General features: G+C 38.7%; 1 protein-coding gene across 1 annotated transcript in view; it reads left to right on the plus strand.

Moving 5' to 3' along the window:
* The first annotated feature begins 430 nt into the window (after positions 1–430).
* Positions 431–20,270, plus strand: part of slc22a31 (solute carrier family 22 member 31) — a 41,448-nt gene continuing 21,608 nt past the window's right edge. The window contains exon 1 of the mRNA XM_057846688.1: positions 431–3,247. Within this exon, the coding sequence (XP_057702671.1) occupies positions 2,858–3,247 (390 nt within the window). The 5' untranslated portion in view covers positions 431–2,857. The remainder of the gene's footprint in view (positions 3,248–20,270) is intronic.

The raw sequence follows: 20,270 nt of genomic DNA on the forward strand, positions 1-20,270 counted from the left end.
ATATATATATATATATATATATATATATATATATATATATTTATATGGCGGAAAACGCACAGGTGACTTGAAGTTTCGCTCTATCCCCAATTTGGCCGAATTTCAAAATTGTCCTATATGCATGTGTGATACATCACTGGAAAGCTTAAAATCTCAATTTTCTGGGGGAAGAAAAATTTTGAACTGCAGGTCATTTAAAAAAAAAAAAAAAAAATTGAACAGCAAAACCCTAATTGGAGGTGAGAGCACAATTAAAGACGCCATGATTTTAAGGAGATATTAACGCGTACTGACCTCTTTTCGATCCAAAAACTCATGTAGTATGTATCACTGAGTGTCAAGACACAGCTGTGAATGGCCAAAGCTGTATTTTGGGGGGGGGGGGGGGGGTTGTGGGTGAAACATGGTAATATAACAAGGGTTGCGATGCAGAAATCGCAGACATCGAGGAGTGGTCGAGATTTTCATTTTCATATATTTACCCTTTTAAACGTTTTTTTTTTTTTCTTCTTTGTCTGGATCGATTATCATCTAAAATATTGGGGAAAATGCCACAGGAATGAAAAAAATACAATTAAGTGATAGTTATCAGGTAGATAGCCGTGACTTTTTTTTACAGACGCCAATTTTTTTTATTGTGACGTAATTTGTTTAAAAGTTTAAAATATGCGAGTGAATAATTTTTTAAGTAATTAAAAAATATTAGACATCAATGATTCTAAGTTAAAAATGACGTTTTGAATAATAAATACGATTACTTACCTTATTTTTTATGGCTAGGTTGAAACAAAAGCGGTTGCGCGACGTCTGTATACAGGGCTTTCCAGGGTAAAACGGACAAATTAAAAATAGTTCAGGGGCTTACTGCGCCATGAATCTGTTATAGCAGCATATAGACATATTGTTCTATCAAACACAACAGTTCTGTTGGCCTAAAATACAGCAGTTTATTATAAAGAGGGGTACAAGAGCAGAAACTGCTTTTTCAGCCTTGTCTGTGTTTTCCGCCATACATATATACATACATATATGGCAGGACAGTGCTACCTTTACATACAAATTTTAATTCATTCCAGGACCTGGTTTGTAAGTCAAAATGGTCGTATGTCGAGCGGGATTTTCCTATAAGAATACGGTACGTTATAATTCGATTTATTTGTTCCAATGCCAAAAAAACTATGCTAAATCCTTAATACATGCTGCAGGTACAAGTGCAAATGCCAATTACTAATAACAAAAAAAATTATAAATACAAGTCAGAATAATAATGTAAAAATGTAATGAACCGGGTTCCAATGTGGCGGTTGTTTTTTGCATGCTGTTCCTGAATGCAAGGTGTGAGAGAGGTGTGCAGAGTGAGAGGTGCGTTGTATTTTTTCATGTTATGTTGCTGTTGGCGTTGGCTATGGCAGACAGGAGCCGTGTTGTGTTGCACAAGTTCTGAAAAAGATGATGAAAAACCTGACAAAGCTGTTGACTTCCTTGCCAACGTTATTGTAATAATAATGACAGTCGTCCTCCAGATCATAGACATATTCCGGCTGTATTGCCGTGCCAATTGACTAACGCGCACACCACGTTCATATTTTTGTATCATTTTCTTCATTTCAATGGTAAGCATCACCTTTCTTTTTTCCCCTCCACCTGCACGAACCTTTTTGGGACCCAAGTTAACTTCTCTCACAAGAAAATCCGTCTTGTGTCCATCTTGCGAGAAAGTAACGAAATTGCAACGCTGTCATAAATCTTATTTTGAACATGTCGAGACTAATGACAAGTCAAATTTTACATCTGATGTCGAAAGGATCGTATGTCGAAGTGATTGTATGTCGAGGTACCACTGTATTTAATATATAACTTTAAATAGATCAATTAAAGGATCCATTTGGGGGGAATCAAATATTAATATCTAAAAAAAATATTAAATCGCAGATTAAAAAATGGCATGAATAAGTAATTCAAAAATTTCAAAACAGTATTTTAAAAAAAGATTATATTGAAAAATAAAAAACCAATAGACAAACTCAAATAGGTGTTACTCGTGCGTATTTTGCTCTTGGAATTTTATTTAATTTTTTATTTTTTTTAAAAATCCCTTGTGACTTCACATGTCTTCACCCCTTGGCTGTTATTGATTGATATTGATATTGAAGCAATCGAACGATCACTTCCAGCCCTTCCCAGCTGAATTGTTTTGGTTTTCTGTTGCTGTCAATGGGTGTTTTCAATATCAGATTCCCTCTTTTACTACTTTGTGACCTGGCAGTGAATGAGTTGAGCTAATAATTTTTACATAGCTGTCCACTATTGTGACCACTCTCCCTGAAAGGGTTAAAAGAAATTGTTGTCAATGGCACTGAGCTAAACAATGAAATTTATAATAATAATAACAGTAAAATAAATATTTTTAGGGACCATAACCAAAGTGTATTTCTATGTCTTCATTTCATTTATTTTTTATTCTATACATATGATTAATTAATGAAAAATAGAATTGTCACCTGACAAACATGTATCTGGCTATCACATTTAATGTAGTATAGTACTGTATTGTGAGTATATTACAACTATGTGGCAATTACATTTAGTAGTGTGAAGTACAGTACACACATACTGCCATAGTTTGTCGTCAGTGTTTGAATAATGCTAGAAAACGCGTTTGTGGTATGTGTAATAGTGTCAGTCAGTGACAGTCACGGATGTTTTTGAGCACAGGTGGTGCGACGAAGTAAGGCCCTGACTGTGACGTCAGTGGCCTCCTCGGCGAGGTTTCTACTTCGGGCAGAGGCAGAGTTGTGTTCAGACCAGCTGTGGTGTGGTGAACGGCGCGTGCGAGTTGAGCGCCAAGCGTCTCCGAATGGATTACGAGGCCAAGGTCTTTCCCCACAGCGGCGGCTACGGACGTTACAACCGAACGGTGGTGGCGTTCAGCTGGTTCCCCAGCTTCGCCGTCATGTTCAACCTGTTCAGCGACATCTTTTACACCGCCATCCCGGACGCGTACCACTGCAAACCGGACCCTCGGCTCCTTCCCTCCGCATTCCTCCTCGCCAACTTCTCCAAGTCGGCTTACCTGAACCTGACCGTCCCTTGGGTCGACGGCACCGGCCCGAGCCGTTGCGAGCTTTACAAGTACCCGCCGAACTCGTCGGACTTTTCTGAACTTGTACCACGGCAGAAGGTGGGCTGCACCGACGGTTGGGAGTACGCTCGGTTGCCGGGGCTCCAGAGCAACTTCGTCACCGAGGTAAACAGCTGCTAAAAGTCCACATCCAGTACAATAATGCACCTCTCTATACAGTATCTATTTATGGGGCGTCGTTTGTAAAGCAGCACATGCTGAAAGTGACATTTTCTCACATTTAGCGCAACACAGCGTTTAAAAGGTGGTGTGAAAATTTTAGTCACTTTTTTCCCCCCCACATTTATAACATTTTTTAGCAACTTAAATGTTAATTGTTAGATATAAGACCTGAATGTTTTAATCCATGACAGAATATTTAATTTAAATCTTAAATGTAAATCTTAAATTTATATCCTAAATATAAATTTTAAATCTAAACCTTAAATTCATTCATTCATTCATTTTCCATGCCGCTTTTCCTCACGAGGGTCGCGGAGGTGCTGGAGCCTATCCCAGCTAACTACGGGCAGTAGGCAGGGGACAGGGAATCTAAACCTTAAATCTACATCTTAAATCTAAATGTTAAATCTAAATCTCAAATATATAACTTAAATGAAGATCTTAAATTTATATCCTTAATTTAACCCTTTAACACCTAAGCCTATTTTGGCCGAATTTGTATGCATTTGATGTTGCCTTCATATTTCAAAGAAAAAAATGTTTACAATGGCCAAGTTGGGTCCCTTTTTTCAGGACACCTTGAACTTCATGTCCAAACTGTTGTTTTCTTCACTGACCAATTATGATCCACATTTTGGACCCAAAAAGACCAAAAAATCCCAGTCTTTTTTCAAAATTTGTAATGTTGATGTCCCATTGACAATCAAACATGCTCGACCAACCGTTTTGAAGCTTGATAATATTTATTCAACTTGTTAGGATAAACATTCAATAGAAAAAAGTAAGATTGAATAGTTTTATGTTTGACAATTCAACACAAACAGCAGGTATGGTCATAGGCGTTTTTGGCCTTTACACATACTATGGTCAAAACAGGTTATATACAGTGCAAAATAGTGAGAAAAAAGATTATATATATTATCTAACACACAACGGGTTTGGAGGATATCTCTTTGTGAAGTTAGGTGTTGCACCAATCCCCTTATCAAAAGTATATACCAGACATGTCCAAAGTCCGGCCCGTGGGCCAAATGCGGCCCTTGGTCAAATTTCATCCGGCCCCCAGCCTCTGTCATAAAATCAATAACGTCTGGCCCCCACACAGGCTTAATAAATTGGTCAGCAGTACTGCGACCAGCATATGAAGTAGCTTACACACTAAATGCTGCTTTTCATTTTCCCACTAAAAGGCAGCAACACTGTAAGCAACATTACCCCATGTGACCCTTTACTCCCAATTTTCTAAAATGGCGACAATCAACAAAAAAAAAAAAGAAAGTTCACTGCGACGCTTCAACGATAGGTGGAAATTGGACTATTTCTTCACTAAAATACGCAACAACTGTGTCTGTCTCATTTTCAAAGAGACAGTCGCTGTTTTTAAAGAGTTCAATGTGAGGCGATATTACCAAACAAGACACGCTGACATGTACGACAAGATTACAGGGAAGATACGTAGCGAGAAATTGAAGCAACTTGAAGCTAGTTTAATTTTACAGCAGCAGTATTTCGCAAGAGCCCGAGAGTCAAAAGAGAACGCCACAAAGGCTAGTTGTGAGATTGTTGAAATTATTAATTAAAAAACAATAATAAAGCAAATGTGACACACAGAATAGGTTGCTAAAATTTGCTTAAATATATTGTTCTACGTAAAGGACGTCAGCCAAGGTCGGCCCCCCACATTTTTACCTCACCAAATCTGGCCCCCTTTGCAAAACGTTTGGACACCCCTGGTATATACGTACATGCAATCAAGCTTCTCAAACACACATCTACATAAAATTGAAAAGATTATAATGAAGAAAAAATATATATAACACTGAAAAAAAGTATTTTAAAAAATATTGACAAGTAGTTCAGTTCAATTCAAAATTTTCAGGCATGCGACCCAATAATTTTTTTTTTTTTTTTTTGCACACTCAATAAAGCTTCTTCTTGAACAGGTCACGGAGCTGCGTCACACACAATGTCACACAGCCTACTCTTTCGCCGTTTGTGCGCTGCTGTCACTTCTACTCACCGAGACGGCGACTCATCCAAAGAAAACAACGAAAAATACGCCTCATCTTCTTCCTTGAGTTCATGAAATAATACATTAGCTTGCGCTAAATGTAGTTTTAAATTTAATTTTGCACGTTTCAAAGTCGCTCGCTCAAACCAACCGGCCGTTGCTTGCTCCGCACGCCTCCCTTTCATTAGTTGGCGCCTCGCTCGGAAATTTATTAAAAATGATCACATTCGTTTCATCCTTCTTGACATCACAACGGCTCTTAGAGATATGTAGTCTTTTGTGCTGCTTTTGGTTTTGAAAAAGGACAATAAATTATGGAAATATGGAGATAGATACATGGTCCATGCAGCGTTTTAATGGATGTTTATGAGTGCAATAAAAATATAAAATTCAAATGAGATTATCTCCCGTTTTTCTTGGTTGATTGACTTCAAATAAAAACTGGTGTGGACATCAACTTCCGCACTTTCAAATGAGACCAACCAGCGGCACGTGGGTGACGTAATTACAGCGTGACGAAGCTTCAAAGACGATATGCGTAAACGCGTCGCTGCCGACACGCTCGGTGTTAAAGGGTTAATCAACATTGCTCTCCAGTCCAACAGAGACCCCTCGTGGCTATTAATAGCTATTAATAAACTTTACTGGGCTCAAGTATGTAAAAGTGACACGAAAAAGACAAAATATTAAGTTTCTCCAAAATGTGTATTTCACCTAAATATTGTTACTATCACAATGGTCCATTTCCAAGAGCCGACTGCCACCACTGAGTAGGTTTTATTCTTTTACAAGCAACGTAAACAACCACAGACTGACCTTCTCCAGTTTTTTAGTTTAAACCGTTTCCAGATTTAATATTTAAATTTAGTATTTAGATTTAGGATTTATATTTAAGATTTATATATTTAGGATTTACATTTAAGATTTACATTTAAGATATACACTCACCGGCCACTTTATTAGGTACACCATGCTAGTAACGGGTTGGACCCCCTCTTTCCTGTAGAACTGCCTCAATTCTTCGTGGCATCGATTCAACAAGGTGCTGGAAGCATTCCTCAGAGAGTTTGGTCCATATTGACATGATGGCATCACACAGTTGGTGCAGATTTGTCGGCTGCATATCCATGATGCGAATCTCCCGTTCCACCACCTCCCAAAGATGCTCTATTGAATTGAGATCTGGTGACTGTGGAGACCATTTGAGTACAGTGAACTCATTGTCATGTTCAAGAAACCAGTCTGAGATGATTCCAGCTTTATGACATGGCGCATTATCCTGCTGAAGGTAGCCATCAGAAGTTGGGTACATTGTGGTCTTAAAGGGATGGACATGGTCAGCAACAATACTCAGGTAGGCTGTGGCGTTCCAACGATGCTCAATTGGTACCAAGTGGCCCAAAGAGTGCCCAAAAATATTCTCCACACCATTACACCACCACCAGCTGCCTGAACCGTTAATACAAGGCAGGATGGATCCATGCTTTCATGTTGTTGATGCCAAAGTCTGACCCTACCATCCGAATGTCGCAGCAGAAATCGAGACTCATCAGACCAGGCAACGTTTTTCCAATCTTATATTGTCCAATTTCGATGAGCTTGTGCAAATTGTAGCCTGTTTCCTGTTCTTAGCTGAAAGGAGTGGCACCCGGCGTGGTCTTCTGCTGCTGTAGCCCATCTGCCTCAAAGTTCGACTTACTGTGCGTTCAGAGATGCTCTTCTGCCTACCTTGGTTGTAATGGGTGGTTATTTGAGTCACTGTTGCCTTTCTATCAGCTCGGACCAGTCTGGCCATTCTCCTCTGACCTCTGGCATCAAAAAGGCATTTCCGCCCACGGAACTGCCGCTCACTGGATATTTTTTCTTTTTCGGACCATTCTCTGTAAACCCTAGAGATGGTTGTGCGTGAAAATCCCAGTAGATCAGCAGTTTCTGAAATACTCAGACCAGCCCTTCTGGCACCAACAACCATGCCACGTTCAAAGTAACTCAAATCACCTTTCTTCCCCATACTGATGCTCGGTTTGAACAGCTGGAGATTGTCTTAAACCATGTTGTCTACATGCCTAAATGCACTGAGTTGCCGCCATGTGATTGGCTGATTAGAAATTAAGTGTTAACGAGCAGTTGGACAGGTGTACCTAATAAAGTGGCCGGTGAGTGTATATTTAAGATTTTGATTTAAGATATATATGTGAGACTTATATTTAACATTTAAATGTAATACATAGATTTAAGGTTTAGATTTAAGATTTATATTTAATATTTATATTTAAGATTTATATTTAGGATGAGGGCTGTCCCAAACGACTAATTTTCTCCTGATTAGTCAGCCGACTATTTTTACGATTAGTCGGCTAATCTAATAATAAAAAAAAAAAAAAAAAAGATTTTTTTTTTTACTAATTTAGCAATTAAATTTTTGGTGACGCTTATCAATTCACAAAAACATTTTGTAACCCTAAAATTATTAAAGTACAAAGAAAAACGTAATTAATAATAAATCACAAATAAACAATGAGTTCAAATGCTGATAGAATTAACTAGTGCAAAATAATGGAATATAAACAGATTCAGAACACTGACTTCGCCTTTCCAACATGATTCAAAACAATTCTTTAAAAAACACCTCACATTAATATTATAGTACTATTTATAATAGTATTATAATAATTATATTCATTGCCAATCAGATTTTTCATAAAGGGTGTCATTTTAAAGGTATTCTTAGTGTGGAATCTGAATTCTGAAGGATGTGGGATTAACTCCAGAAATGGTTATTTATGAGGAACAGGACATACATGCTTTTATTTTGAAATGTTCCCTGGAAGTACGTTTGCTAAACAGCTAACTTCAGCTTAACACTCTGCAAAAAAAGCACTTTTTGTCATTGCATGTTGTGTCAGTGATCGATTTTTTTTTTTTCCGTTTGCAAATGCTGTTAACCAGCGATTTTTCATGTTTGAAGTGTCACCTTTTAACCGCAAGTTTGCTTTCACGAGGCGACTGCCAATGTTTTATAGCAGGCTAAAGTTGCCCCCCCCCCCATTCACCTCAGTGTAGCAGCGCTAACGTTACAGTGTTTAATATAGATGTTTTCTTATTTTGTACGTCTAAACTTTAATTCTACAGCGTGTTGATAAGAGAAAGGAACTGGAGTGTCATATGCCATCAGCACGCACGCACCAATGTATGCACGCACGCGCGCGCGCAGCATAAAACACTGCCATGAAAATTACCGCCCTAATTTTAATTTGCCGTGCGATAAATGGACAGGCTTAACAACTTCAATAAAACATGTCGTTTGTTAGTTAGATGGACTTACAAACTGGGTGACGGCGCTTTAGGTGTTTATTCACGCCCGACGTGCAGCCAAGCTTAGCATTGAAGAGACAGGATACAAGAGTGTACCCTCCTTTGTTTCTCTGAAATAAGTCAATGTTTTGGACACTCTGGTGCGCTTTTTTGGCTTTGTGCCGCTTTCCCCGCTTGCATACAGAGAGTCCGACATTCTGAACTATCCACGCATATATTTTTTTAACCCTTCATTAACCGTCGACGGGATGTTGTGCTCGTCGACGGATTTACGTCATCGATGATGTCGACTATGTCGACTAGTCGAGACAGTGCTACTATTTAGGATATACATTTAAGATATATATTTAAAATTTACATTTAAGATTTCAATTAAATATTTAGTCCTGAATTTAAACATTCAGGTATAATACTTATCATTAACAATAAATATTTAAGTTGCTAAATAATTTTATACTAGTAAATGTGCAAAAAAAAGTGACTCTAAAATTTTTACACCATATTTTAAACACTGTGTGGCGCTAAATGTGAGAAAATGTTTTCATATTTTCAGCTTGCGCTGCTTTACAAACGGCGCCCCATATCTATTAAGCAGAGCAATTGTGTATTTTTTTGTTCCCCAATAGTGACTTTCAATGAAATGTATTATTATTAGTAATTTTGTATATATATATTTCCATGAATACAATATAAATTAACAAAAACCTTAACAATTAAAATAAATACAAACAGAAACACATTCTAGTTATGGTGCCCATTATCACTCGACATTATTTTTTAAATGTCATAGTACTGAACCCATTGACAACGATAGACATCGGATTCATTTCGCCCGGGGGTCTGAAACCCGCCCCTCTAGAGCCGCATGCAGCTCTAGAACCGCATGCAGCTCTTTAGCGCTGTCCTAGTGGCTGCCTGGAGCTTTTTTTTAAAAAATGTTTGAAAATGGAAAAAGTGGCAGAGGGAAATATATTTTGTTTTAATATGGTTTGTGTAGTCAGACAAACATGACACAAACATCCTTCTAATTCATTTATATTGTAATGAAGTTAAACTTCAGGCGGCATCATGCAACAGAGTATACTCGTGGTGCATCATTCTCCATAAGATGCACTGCAGGGAAATAAACATTCAGTCATGAAGGATCATTATGTATTTGTAGCCAACTTAGTCATTTTGATAGTAGGCTAATATAGATACATACAGTATGTGTTGCCTTTTAATTTTTGGCAGCTAGCTCCAGACATATTTTGTTTTGTTTTGTTTTGTATTTTTTGGTTCGATATGGTTGTTTCAACATTTTGGATTGCCGACCCCTGATTAAGCCCAGGGGTCAGCAACCTGCGGCTCTAGAACTGCTTGCGGCTCTATAGCGCTGCCCAAGTGGCTGCCTAGAGCGTTTTGAAAAATATCTGAAAATGAAAAAAAGATTGGGGAGGAAAATCTATTTTATTTTTTATATGGTTTCTGTCAGAGGACAAACATGACACAAACATTCTAATTCATTAATATTGTAATGAAGTTAAACTTCAGGCGGCGAGGTTCAACAGAGTTGTCACGTGGTTTGTCATTCTCTAGGATGTACTGCAGGGAAAGAAAAAAAAAATCATTAAGGCTCATTATATACTAGTATTTGTAGCCAACTTAGTCATTTTGATAGTAGGCTAATATAGCTAATATATAGATACATACAGTATGTGTTGCCTTCGTTATAAGGCTTTTCATTTTTGGCGCCTACAAACATATTTGTATTTTGTTTTTGTTTATTTTTCTTGGTCCAATATGTCTCTTTCAACATTTTGGGTTGCCGACCCCTGATTTAGCCCCTTCAGGGAACAGTGATTGCTACGGTGGAAATCCATTCAAAAGTTAACATTAGCTTAACTCATTCCCTGCCAGCCCAGGTGACAGAGTATGTGTTGTTTTAGTTAGTTAAAGATAAAAAAAAAAGTTAAAAAATAAAATAAAAAGGGAAATTGATATTGAAAACACCTACTGACGCCAGCCAATACTTGTTAAAATGGATTGAGCATCTTGTGCTGTTAATGGCAACCAAAGAGTTGAACTATGTGAGGTTACAAAAGATTTATGAAACAAATAAATAAAATTCCCAGTGCAAAATACACACAGGCCACACTTTTTGTCTTTATTCTTTTTTTATTTCCTACAATTTTCTTTTTTCAAAATTTTTAAATTTTATTTTATTTAGAATTGTTTTTAAAGTTTACATTTTAGATGCGCTCCCCAACCAAGTATGATAACTTCATTATTCTTCGAATAAAGCCAAAAAGACGGACAAAAAGATTACAGCGAATTATAGTTCGATTTACTCATTGCCTTGGAGGACCGGTTCTGAATGCACGTTTCAGTGCCATTGACGACATTGACGTCCAATCCATTTTGGTGTGGAGGGGTGCCAGCGAGTGCTCTCTGCCAGTCTTTCCCTGTCAACATGGATTGAATGTCTTGCACTGTCAATAGCATTTAATGAGTTAAGATGTTTTTACTGTTTTTTTTGTTGCTTTCTTTAGTAGGACAACATAATTTACTATCGAGCGTAATGGTGCGCTATTTCGCAAGAAACAGTACTACCAAAAAAAGTTCAAACGAAGTACGACCACCCTTCGCCCTAAAAGTAGCATCAGCCGTGAGAACCTGATAAGCACACCCAAAGAGTCTGCATGCCCTCTACTGGCAAACTCCAAACCTACAGGCAACAATAATTCTGCAATTAAGTAATCAACCCTAATACCAAAAAAAAAAAAAGTATTGTGCGGCCTCTGAAGATCGCTGTGTATACGTCCATCGAATACAACTACCAAATTTCCTACTGATCCATCCATGAACCCCAACCGAGAAGACGAACAAAGCTAGTGAGATTCTGTGTGGTCCCTCCGGGCTGTCTACAAATTGTTGTCATTAACACCCTGTGATTCAATACAAATTCAAAAAGCATTAAGATGTCACCCAGTGCTTCATTCCTTTGCAACATGTAGTTCTCCTAACTAATATGTCAATGTTGCCCTACTATTGTGCAAAACTGTAATAGTGGGGTAAAAATTTGGTTATTAAACAGTTGTTCAACTAGTCCTAGTTGGGTTTCCAAAGGGCTGAATTGTTTTACTGGTGAGGATAAAGATCTTACACGTACATGGACCTTAAGCTGGATATCTTATGGGCCTGTGATGTGTGTCAATATTTGCTCCGACTTTGCTGCTGTTGGGGAATTCACATGTTCACTTGTTATGTCATTGTTTTCAAGTGTTGTCACCTCTGGACCTGTATTTTCCCTTTGTTGCCCAGTCGCTTTTAAGTCAGTCTCGTCTCTTGTGGTTTGAGCTGGATTCCAAAATCGATGGTAGAGGTGGGGCTAACCAGCAGTGATTGAACCTGAACAAATCGCAGAAGCACGTATGTGATGTAGACTCACATTTTCGGTTGTAGACAATTTGTAGTTGTCAAACAATCATGGCATGCAGTCTCAATAACCTCTGTTTTTGTGTGTGAAAATTTAAGAGTACATGGTCTATTTTCCTGTCCCGATGACAAATGTTAGTAGACCAGTGTTTCCCACAGGATTTTAGGAGACTGGTGGGAGGGTCTCTGACCCTCGGGGTAGGGTGTGTGTGTGTACATTTTCAGGCCTGGTGTATCTCTTTAGGGCATTTTGAGACCACTGAATATAATATAAATTGCTGTATGTGGTGTCGCCGGATCGCGCCAAATGCAGCAGAATGCAGCAGACAGTAGTCCCGTCGCCTGGTACACCAGACTCAGCGGCAATATGTTCCAATCCGCGGTAAATTCGGTTTTACATGACCAAAAACACATCGAGTCGCTAAAACCAACAGTCTGTCTCGCGCTAGCCATGTTGAATATGTTGAAATGTCTCTCGCTAGTTTCTTGTCGCTTAACCGACGTCGCGTCAGCCCGTCGCTGATTGGCCCGCTCCACTGTCTATTTGCTGTGGCTGGCTCTGCCCTAGAAATTTTTTTCTGCTGAATGGTGGCCAGACTCATACTCTCATAGGATAGCACAGCTATGAGTCTGGTGTACCAGGCTAGTAGTCCCGTCAATGAGCGCGACCTGTTGGCGCGTGTGTCTGTGTGTGTGCACGCGCGTGCTCTCGCTCGCGCGGGTCGTAGAGTGGAGTGGGCTACAGCTGTGTAATCGGCTGACTGACGCATCTGATCATTATCCTTTTTTCACAGTCTCGTTCATTGGTGGGAAACGCTGTAGACTATATATTGTCTCATAAATTATTGTTAATATCCGATATTATTGTTCATTCATTCATTCATTTTCCATGCCCCTTTTCCTCACGAGGGTCGCGGAGGTGTTGGAGCCTATCCCAGCTAACTACGGGCAGTAGGCAGGGGACACCCTGAACTGGTTGCCAGCCAATTACAGGGCACAAGGAGACATACAACCATTCACGCACACACTCATATCTACGGACAATTTAGAGTGTTCAATCAGCCTACCATGCATGTTTTTGGGATGTGGGAGGAAACAGGAGTTCCTGGAGGAAACCCACACAGGCAGGGGGGGAACATGCAAACTCCACACAGGAAGGCCGAAGCCCTTGATCTTAGAACTGTGAGGCAGACGTGCTAACCACTCAGCCACCGTGCCGCTGATATTATTTTCTTTTTTTTTTTTTTTTTAACCAATTCAACCACTAATGCAGTGACAATACATTCTAATTAATCACCCATTTAAATGCAATAAATTGTTATTCTTAAATAAAACACTACTACATTAAAAATAATACATATTTAAAAAAAAAAAAAAAACACACGCACACAAACAAAATGCACAACGAGTTATTTGAAAGCTAGTGAAGTGCAGAATATGAAATAGGTGAGAAACCCAATGCTAATTAGAGCCCATCAAAAGTGTTTATTTCATCCAAAATGACTGTCATCCTGTCCTACAAAGTGCACCTTAACAAATTTGTAGCCAAATTATTCTTTGCCAATCAGATTTTTTATAAGGGGTGTCGTTTAAAAGCTATTCTTAGTGTAGAATCTGAAGTATTTGAGATTAACTACAGAAATCTGTATTTCAGCATGACGTGCTTTTATTTTGAAATGCTCACCGTACGTTTGCTGAGCCGCTAACCGTAAGCTATACACTCCATAAAGAAAACTTCTGTATTTGTCATGGAAGTGGTGTCGCTAATACAGTTTGTTCTTTTTTCGCAGTGTTTGCAAATGCTGTAAACCAGCGAGTTTTCATGTTTAAAGTGTCACGTTTTAACTGCAGTTATGTGTTTTGGAGAAGACTGCCAATGTTTTATAGCAGGCTAAAATATTATAATAATAAATATAATATGTCTATAAGATATCAAATCTATCTGTGATTCCGTGTTTTGTATGTTTTAACTCTAATTCTATGGCTTGTTGATGAATCACAAACATCTGTGAAAGGAACTGGAGTGTCATATGTAATCAACACGCACGTGTGCCGAGTGCACACATACAAACACACGCAAATGTATGGGCGCACACATGAACGCAGCAATAAATCGCAACCAGGAAAATGACCGCCCTTTTTTTTATATACCGTGTGATAAATTGACTTATTGCATATCGCGACAGGCTTAGTGTACAGTACTTGTTAATGAAAAAAGTAAAAGTCTGTTCAAAAGATTTGCGGTGTTCGATCTGCCTTTGACTCTGTCTGACAGAAAGTCAGAGCGCATGTGCAAAGTTTGGTATTCTCTTGCGCTTCAAATGAGACTGTGTTGTACAAGCAAAAGTGGGGCGCCTAAAAAAGTAACATCGAGTCCTGTCCAGCAGCCTACTTATTAAAAAAAAAAAAAAAAAAATTCCATAAAAAGCACGTGTGTATGACTCGTATCATGTTTACATTATACACACACTCTGTTTCTCAACACAGAGAGTTGCCAGAGAGACCGCTAGACACACTAAACACGCTGGAGTCAACTCTCATAGCTGGTGGAAAACGTTCATGGCAGTCTTTACTAACCTTTAATTTTGTATAAATGCGAAATCATGTTGGAGGTATTGCCTCCTTGGCAGCCACCCTCCGCAAACATGTTTTACATGTCAGTTGGCCCTCCTCCTCTAAGCCGCGGCCGTCTTTAAGTTTTCTGTATTGGGGGAAAAAGTTCAGGAGTTTCACCTCCTCCAGCCATCGTGTCGCACAGCTGACTCCCTGACACTGAGCAACAACCAGTGGGGGAGGGTTGAGCCATACAGATGCAAGCGAGGGATTTCTCCCTGCAGTTTTGGGACACAAAAAATAGCCAATACCTAAGGACGATATGACGGAAAACTTTTGCGGTTTTGAAACCTTGACGTTTTCATACCACGGTATACCATGAAACTGGTAATCGGCACATGTGTACTCCTCATCACATATACGGAAAAGAAGACAAGAACGCACAACACCTTCCAAAATGTCCGGAAGTGTAAAAAAAAGATTTGTTATCCTATCGTTCATGACCTGTCACAAAGTCCTGCCTTGTGTACTGTGATTGGTCAGTCGATATTGGACCGTAGTGGAAATCCAATTGAAACAACAGAAGACCATACTGGCTTGCCATGTATCTTGTACATGGCCAAAGCCAGGTCGGTTTCCCAGGAAAGAACAAATGGATGAAGTATGCTCATTCAGTGGAAAATTTCTGCATTTTGTGTTTGTAAGAGTGATTTCCAAAGGCCTAAAGTTATTGAATCAATAACTGAATCAATCCCGTGAACCTCTCAAACTATGAGAAGACTTATCTTAATTGTCACTAGTACATTAAAAGTACTGAATATTAGGAACATCAGTTCAAACAAGGCAAACATTCAGGTAGACACTTAAAAAAATCTCTTTGTTCCAGGGAGAAAATGGTTACAGCTGCAAAAAGGTGAAAACAATGTTTGTATGGGTGCGCTTGTCCCTTGTAATAAGTTTACTTTGAAGTTGGCCCTTGTCTGGCTGTGTAATATGCAAATAATGTTCCACCCAAGTCTGCAAATACTGATTAAAATGTCTTGTAGCTGATGGAGAATGGACAAGCAAAACAAGGATCCTTTGTTGTAAATGTTTTCTTTTTTGTTTGTACTTTAATGGGTTGAACCAATACTATCATTCTTAATGGCCAGGTGGAACAAGGAAGTATAGCCATCCGTGTTCCTTCCCAAGGTGCTGGAATGCTTTGTTGGAAACCAGGAGTGGGGAAAAAGCTGCTTGTACAGAAATTGAGATTGAGTCAAACCTTTAGCATTATCTGCCAAATAAAAGTGCAAGACTGTGAGTGCAACATCATCACATTGTTTGACTGTTTTTAAGCTCTTTTTTTCTTTTATCATATGCCAAGTTGGAACACGCAAAACGTACAGTAATGTAAATAGCCTTGTTTTTTGACCTTTTGGCCTGTTTGTTACACTCTTGATTTTTCAGATCATAGTAGTGCCCAGGCTGTACTTTGTCTCCATCTTAACCAGTCTGTTATTAATTCAAAACAAAAATAAGCATTGTTTTGTTTTTGATTTTTAAAGAGGAAATGAATAACTTGAATAAATTAACTCTGCTTTTATAGACACTCATGAAGCGTGTGGGGGGGGAAAGTAGCTCAAAAACATCTGACTTTTATTGCAGTGGATGTTCCAAAACCTCATGTAGTTGGTAAAAACTATACAGATACCAGATCGAAAACAAGTTTTTTTTATAGTCTCACCACTCCTACATCCGTTAAACACAATTCAAATACTTTTGAAGTAACTCTCAAACACTTGAAAACACTTTTTAACCACATTGCAAACATACAGTGGTACCTCTACTTACGAATGTCTCTACATACAGAGCTTCCAGGTTACGTTACGCCTCAATGGGGCAAATGTTGCCTCTTGTGACGAAAGAAATTTCAGGATTCGAAAGGCAAAAGTACAGTATGAACTAAAGATACACGATAATATCGGCTACCGATAATTATCGGCCGATAATGGCAATTATGACGTCACACAGATAATACAGATAATAAAAAAATCAACCGATAATGCAATCCGATAATTATATACTTGATTTAGCCTCCAAATGTGCGCAACCAAGCAGTTTTCTCCACTTCTTCACTGCCGCCTGCTCAACCCCTCCCCTCTCTGAAGCCCCTGTGGGAGGAGGGGTTTAGGAGTACGGCGTCATAGAGGAGGCGGTGTTACACATCAGTGTTGACTGTTGAGGCGCTCTCACTGGCGTGCGTTGCTTTTCCCGTGTGTGAAATGAAATAAACGACGCTCTCGCCATTTACAAAACAGTTCCTCAAGGCGTAAAGAAAGCGTCCTCATTGAACACCACTAGCACTAACCCAGCAGCCATTTAAAACTGCATCACAATGATTTTTGGAACGAATACGAGGCTGCTGCTAGCCCGAATGCTAAAGCTATTGTTAACAAATAAACTATAAAGGAAGCTACGGGGCTTGTGACGATACAGAGACGCTGCGGTCCTCCGGGAGTCGGGGTGTTTGGGAATGCAGCCCAAAGCGAGTGGTAAACTCCCATCTATGGCTAAACACCTCACGAGATCGATAGTTGACAAGTAGCTGTCTTCCGACGGAGTCCGCCGGACCGGCAGACCACCGCCGCCGCCTCGCCCTAGCCGGGTAGAGCATGAGAGCAGAGCCATGCGCCGCAGCGAGCCGGCAGGGGCGGGCGGATATCCGGTACGAACTTAGCTGCCGCCGCCACTCCAGTTCAAGACAGAGGCCTGGCGCGGGTGCTAATTTGGCAGCCGGGCGGACTGAAGGGCACAGGCGGGAGGAAATTCCCGAAATGACCCGATAGCCAAACCCCTGGATGAAAAAATAATGCAGTTTATACGACCACGATTCTTCGTGAAAGACATGCCGATCACATCAGTTACCGCGGACCACGGACATTTACACAGGTGATGTCAACAAACCATGTTTATCATGACGGCACAGTGGTTAGTTGATAATTGTAACATGCACCAAACCACACAAAGAAGTCATCCAGTCAGTAATGCATTCAGTACGCTTTAAATTTATGACGTCTTAATCAGATCATTCTTCTTAAATCTCGTCAAATAATTTTCCCCATCTTGTTTGAGTGTTGAAGACTAGTTAACAGATGAATGCGCCAGATTATTCCACTTACTTGAACTAAATATTGCCATTTGTTCTTATTAAGCCCAAACATCTAAAAAAAAATTAGGTAATTTTTCACCTAAATCAAGAAAAAATTGCTTTCAAATAATGTTTTGAACCATACATATTCTTGAATAAAGAATATTTCTGACAAGTTTTTTTTTTTTTTTTTTTTTTTTTTTTTTTTTTTTAAGGATTATGTATATTCATTTATTGCTTAAAAAAGGCTGTTAAGCTTATTTTCAGCAGGCCATTTTTCTTCAAGAAATCTGAGTGAAATATACTTGAAGTGCTGGCAGTTAATTTCACTTATTTCCAATAGATTTACACTGAAAACAAGGGACTTTAACTAGTCTTAAGGAGCTGTGTTTTTGCTGTGTAGTAATGTTATACTTTAGGAATGGCATACTTTTAAAGCCATTTTTGTGCAGCTTATGTATTTACTCTGTAAGTAATTGTTGCCAAAAGTTTACCATTACACAATGTCAGACAATCTGTCTTTATTTCGATGTTGGAATTTACTACTACTACTACTACTACTACTACTTGTTCACATTTGATGTTGGAAAAAAAAGAGCAATATTATTTTTGCACAGCAATATTTTCTCTTGTGTATACTTTAAAATTTTACATAAATCTTTAATAAAATTATCGGCTTGACATTATCAGTTATCGGTTGGAACGAGGAGGAAATTATCGGTTATCGGTATCGGCTGAAAAATGCATTATCGTGCATCACTAGTATGAACAAATGGACCGCTACTTTCAGCTGCCAGAGATTACTGAACGTAACATAACTATAGCTGCTCTGCCATTGGCTATTGCCTAGCATCTTCCTGGCATCCAACTGGCTAAGCGGGACCTCTACTGCATGTGTAAGTGTGTAGCCAAGTGTCCTCTTCATTCGGCCCTCTGGCAATGAGGTGTTCCAACAGCTTTACATAGGTGTATTAACTTTTATTCTTTTTTTTAAATTTTTATTTGTTTAATATTGCACAGCTATCATTTTAGGTTTATTGTGCTATTATCTAATTGTAACATGTATTTGTTACATGTTTTAATGCATTTTATATGCTTTATAAAAGATTGATATCGTAATTTTGTAGGGCTTGGGATGGACTGGGGCATTTACATGGAAAACGCGTCTCTACTTACGGAATTTTCAGTTTAAGAAACAACTTCCAGAGCCACTTTGTTTCGTAAGCAAAGGTACCACTGTATTTATTTATTATTTCAAAATGTTATAGTATTTGTTAAGTCTCCTGGCACTGTCTGTACCTATGAAGAGATGAGCCTGATTGTCCTAAATGTTGGTCAAATCCAGTGGTGTTCACAAACTGAAATTGTTAAAAAAATGGAATATGGGCAACAAATCTTTAAATTATGTGAACAAATCCTGGATCATATCATATTTCACTTCCGCATTGTTAAACCGGATAAGCAACACAGAAGATGAATTAATCACGTCAATGCTCATGAAATGTTTTTCTACCCATTTACAAACAACGCACTGAAATGTGTGTCATTTTACTATGAAGTCTTTATTCCTACAGTTTGAAATGAAATATAGCACATTTTTTCGCTTTTATTTATTTGTTTATTCGTTTTTCAAACAAATGGGAAGAATTGTTACCAATCTGCATTTACACTTTCACCTGACCTAGACAGTGTCTAATAAAACAAGGAAGCATTATAATGCATACATTTGGCATTAAATTTCCCACAGCATATAATAGAAAAACCCTGCTTGTGTGTTTTGCATATTATACGCACTTGTCTAAAATGAGGACCACATTTACGATGAAGAAGGAGGGAAATGGCACTGAACATCATGGTAAATCAACAGACTCAAATGAATGAGTCAGGACTCCAAGTACTTTTGTCCAGCATTACAGAGTTCTACTGCTGTGCCACTCAGAGATGATTCTAGTAGTCACATGATGATGTCTTTGCCTAACATGCTTGCCATTTGTATTTGATACTTTTCTACCATCCAGTCCCTTTGGCTTGATAAAATTCCCTCTTTTATTTATTAAAATCACAAGTGTGTTTAAAAGGTGTTCTATGGCTATTATATAAATAATAGTAGTTATAATAATATACTACATTAAACTGAACTGTACTCAAGGTAGGTCAATGTGCAATACATACATGTTTTGGAGCGTGGAAAACCATTGAATATTGACCGACTGAGCTGTAAGCAGCTTGTGAAGTCTAAATGATGTGTGTCTACCAATTAACAGAATTGAAAAATATCTGTAGAATAGATTGGAGGCTAAAGGATGAATGGAAAAGAATGTCTTGACAGGCTCTATTTTGAACACTACTTTGTTCTAATGTAATAATGCCGCCCGTCAGCAGGCATCTTGATTCAATTAGGCTCAGCATGATCTACATTCCGGCCTTCACGCAGACCCTTTATCAGTGGTAGTGACTTTACAGGAAGCCTGTTATAGTGTCCAATGAAGCTAAAGTGTAGTGAGACATGCTGTGGGCAGTTAATTCATGTTAGTGGAAAT

The sequence above is a fragment of the Corythoichthys intestinalis genome, chromosome 1 (genome assembly GCF_030265065.1).
Source record: "Corythoichthys intestinalis isolate RoL2023-P3 chromosome 1, ASM3026506v1, whole genome shotgun sequence".
NCBI classification, from domain to species: domain Eukaryota; kingdom Metazoa; phylum Chordata; class Actinopteri; order Syngnathiformes; family Syngnathidae; genus Corythoichthys; species Corythoichthys intestinalis.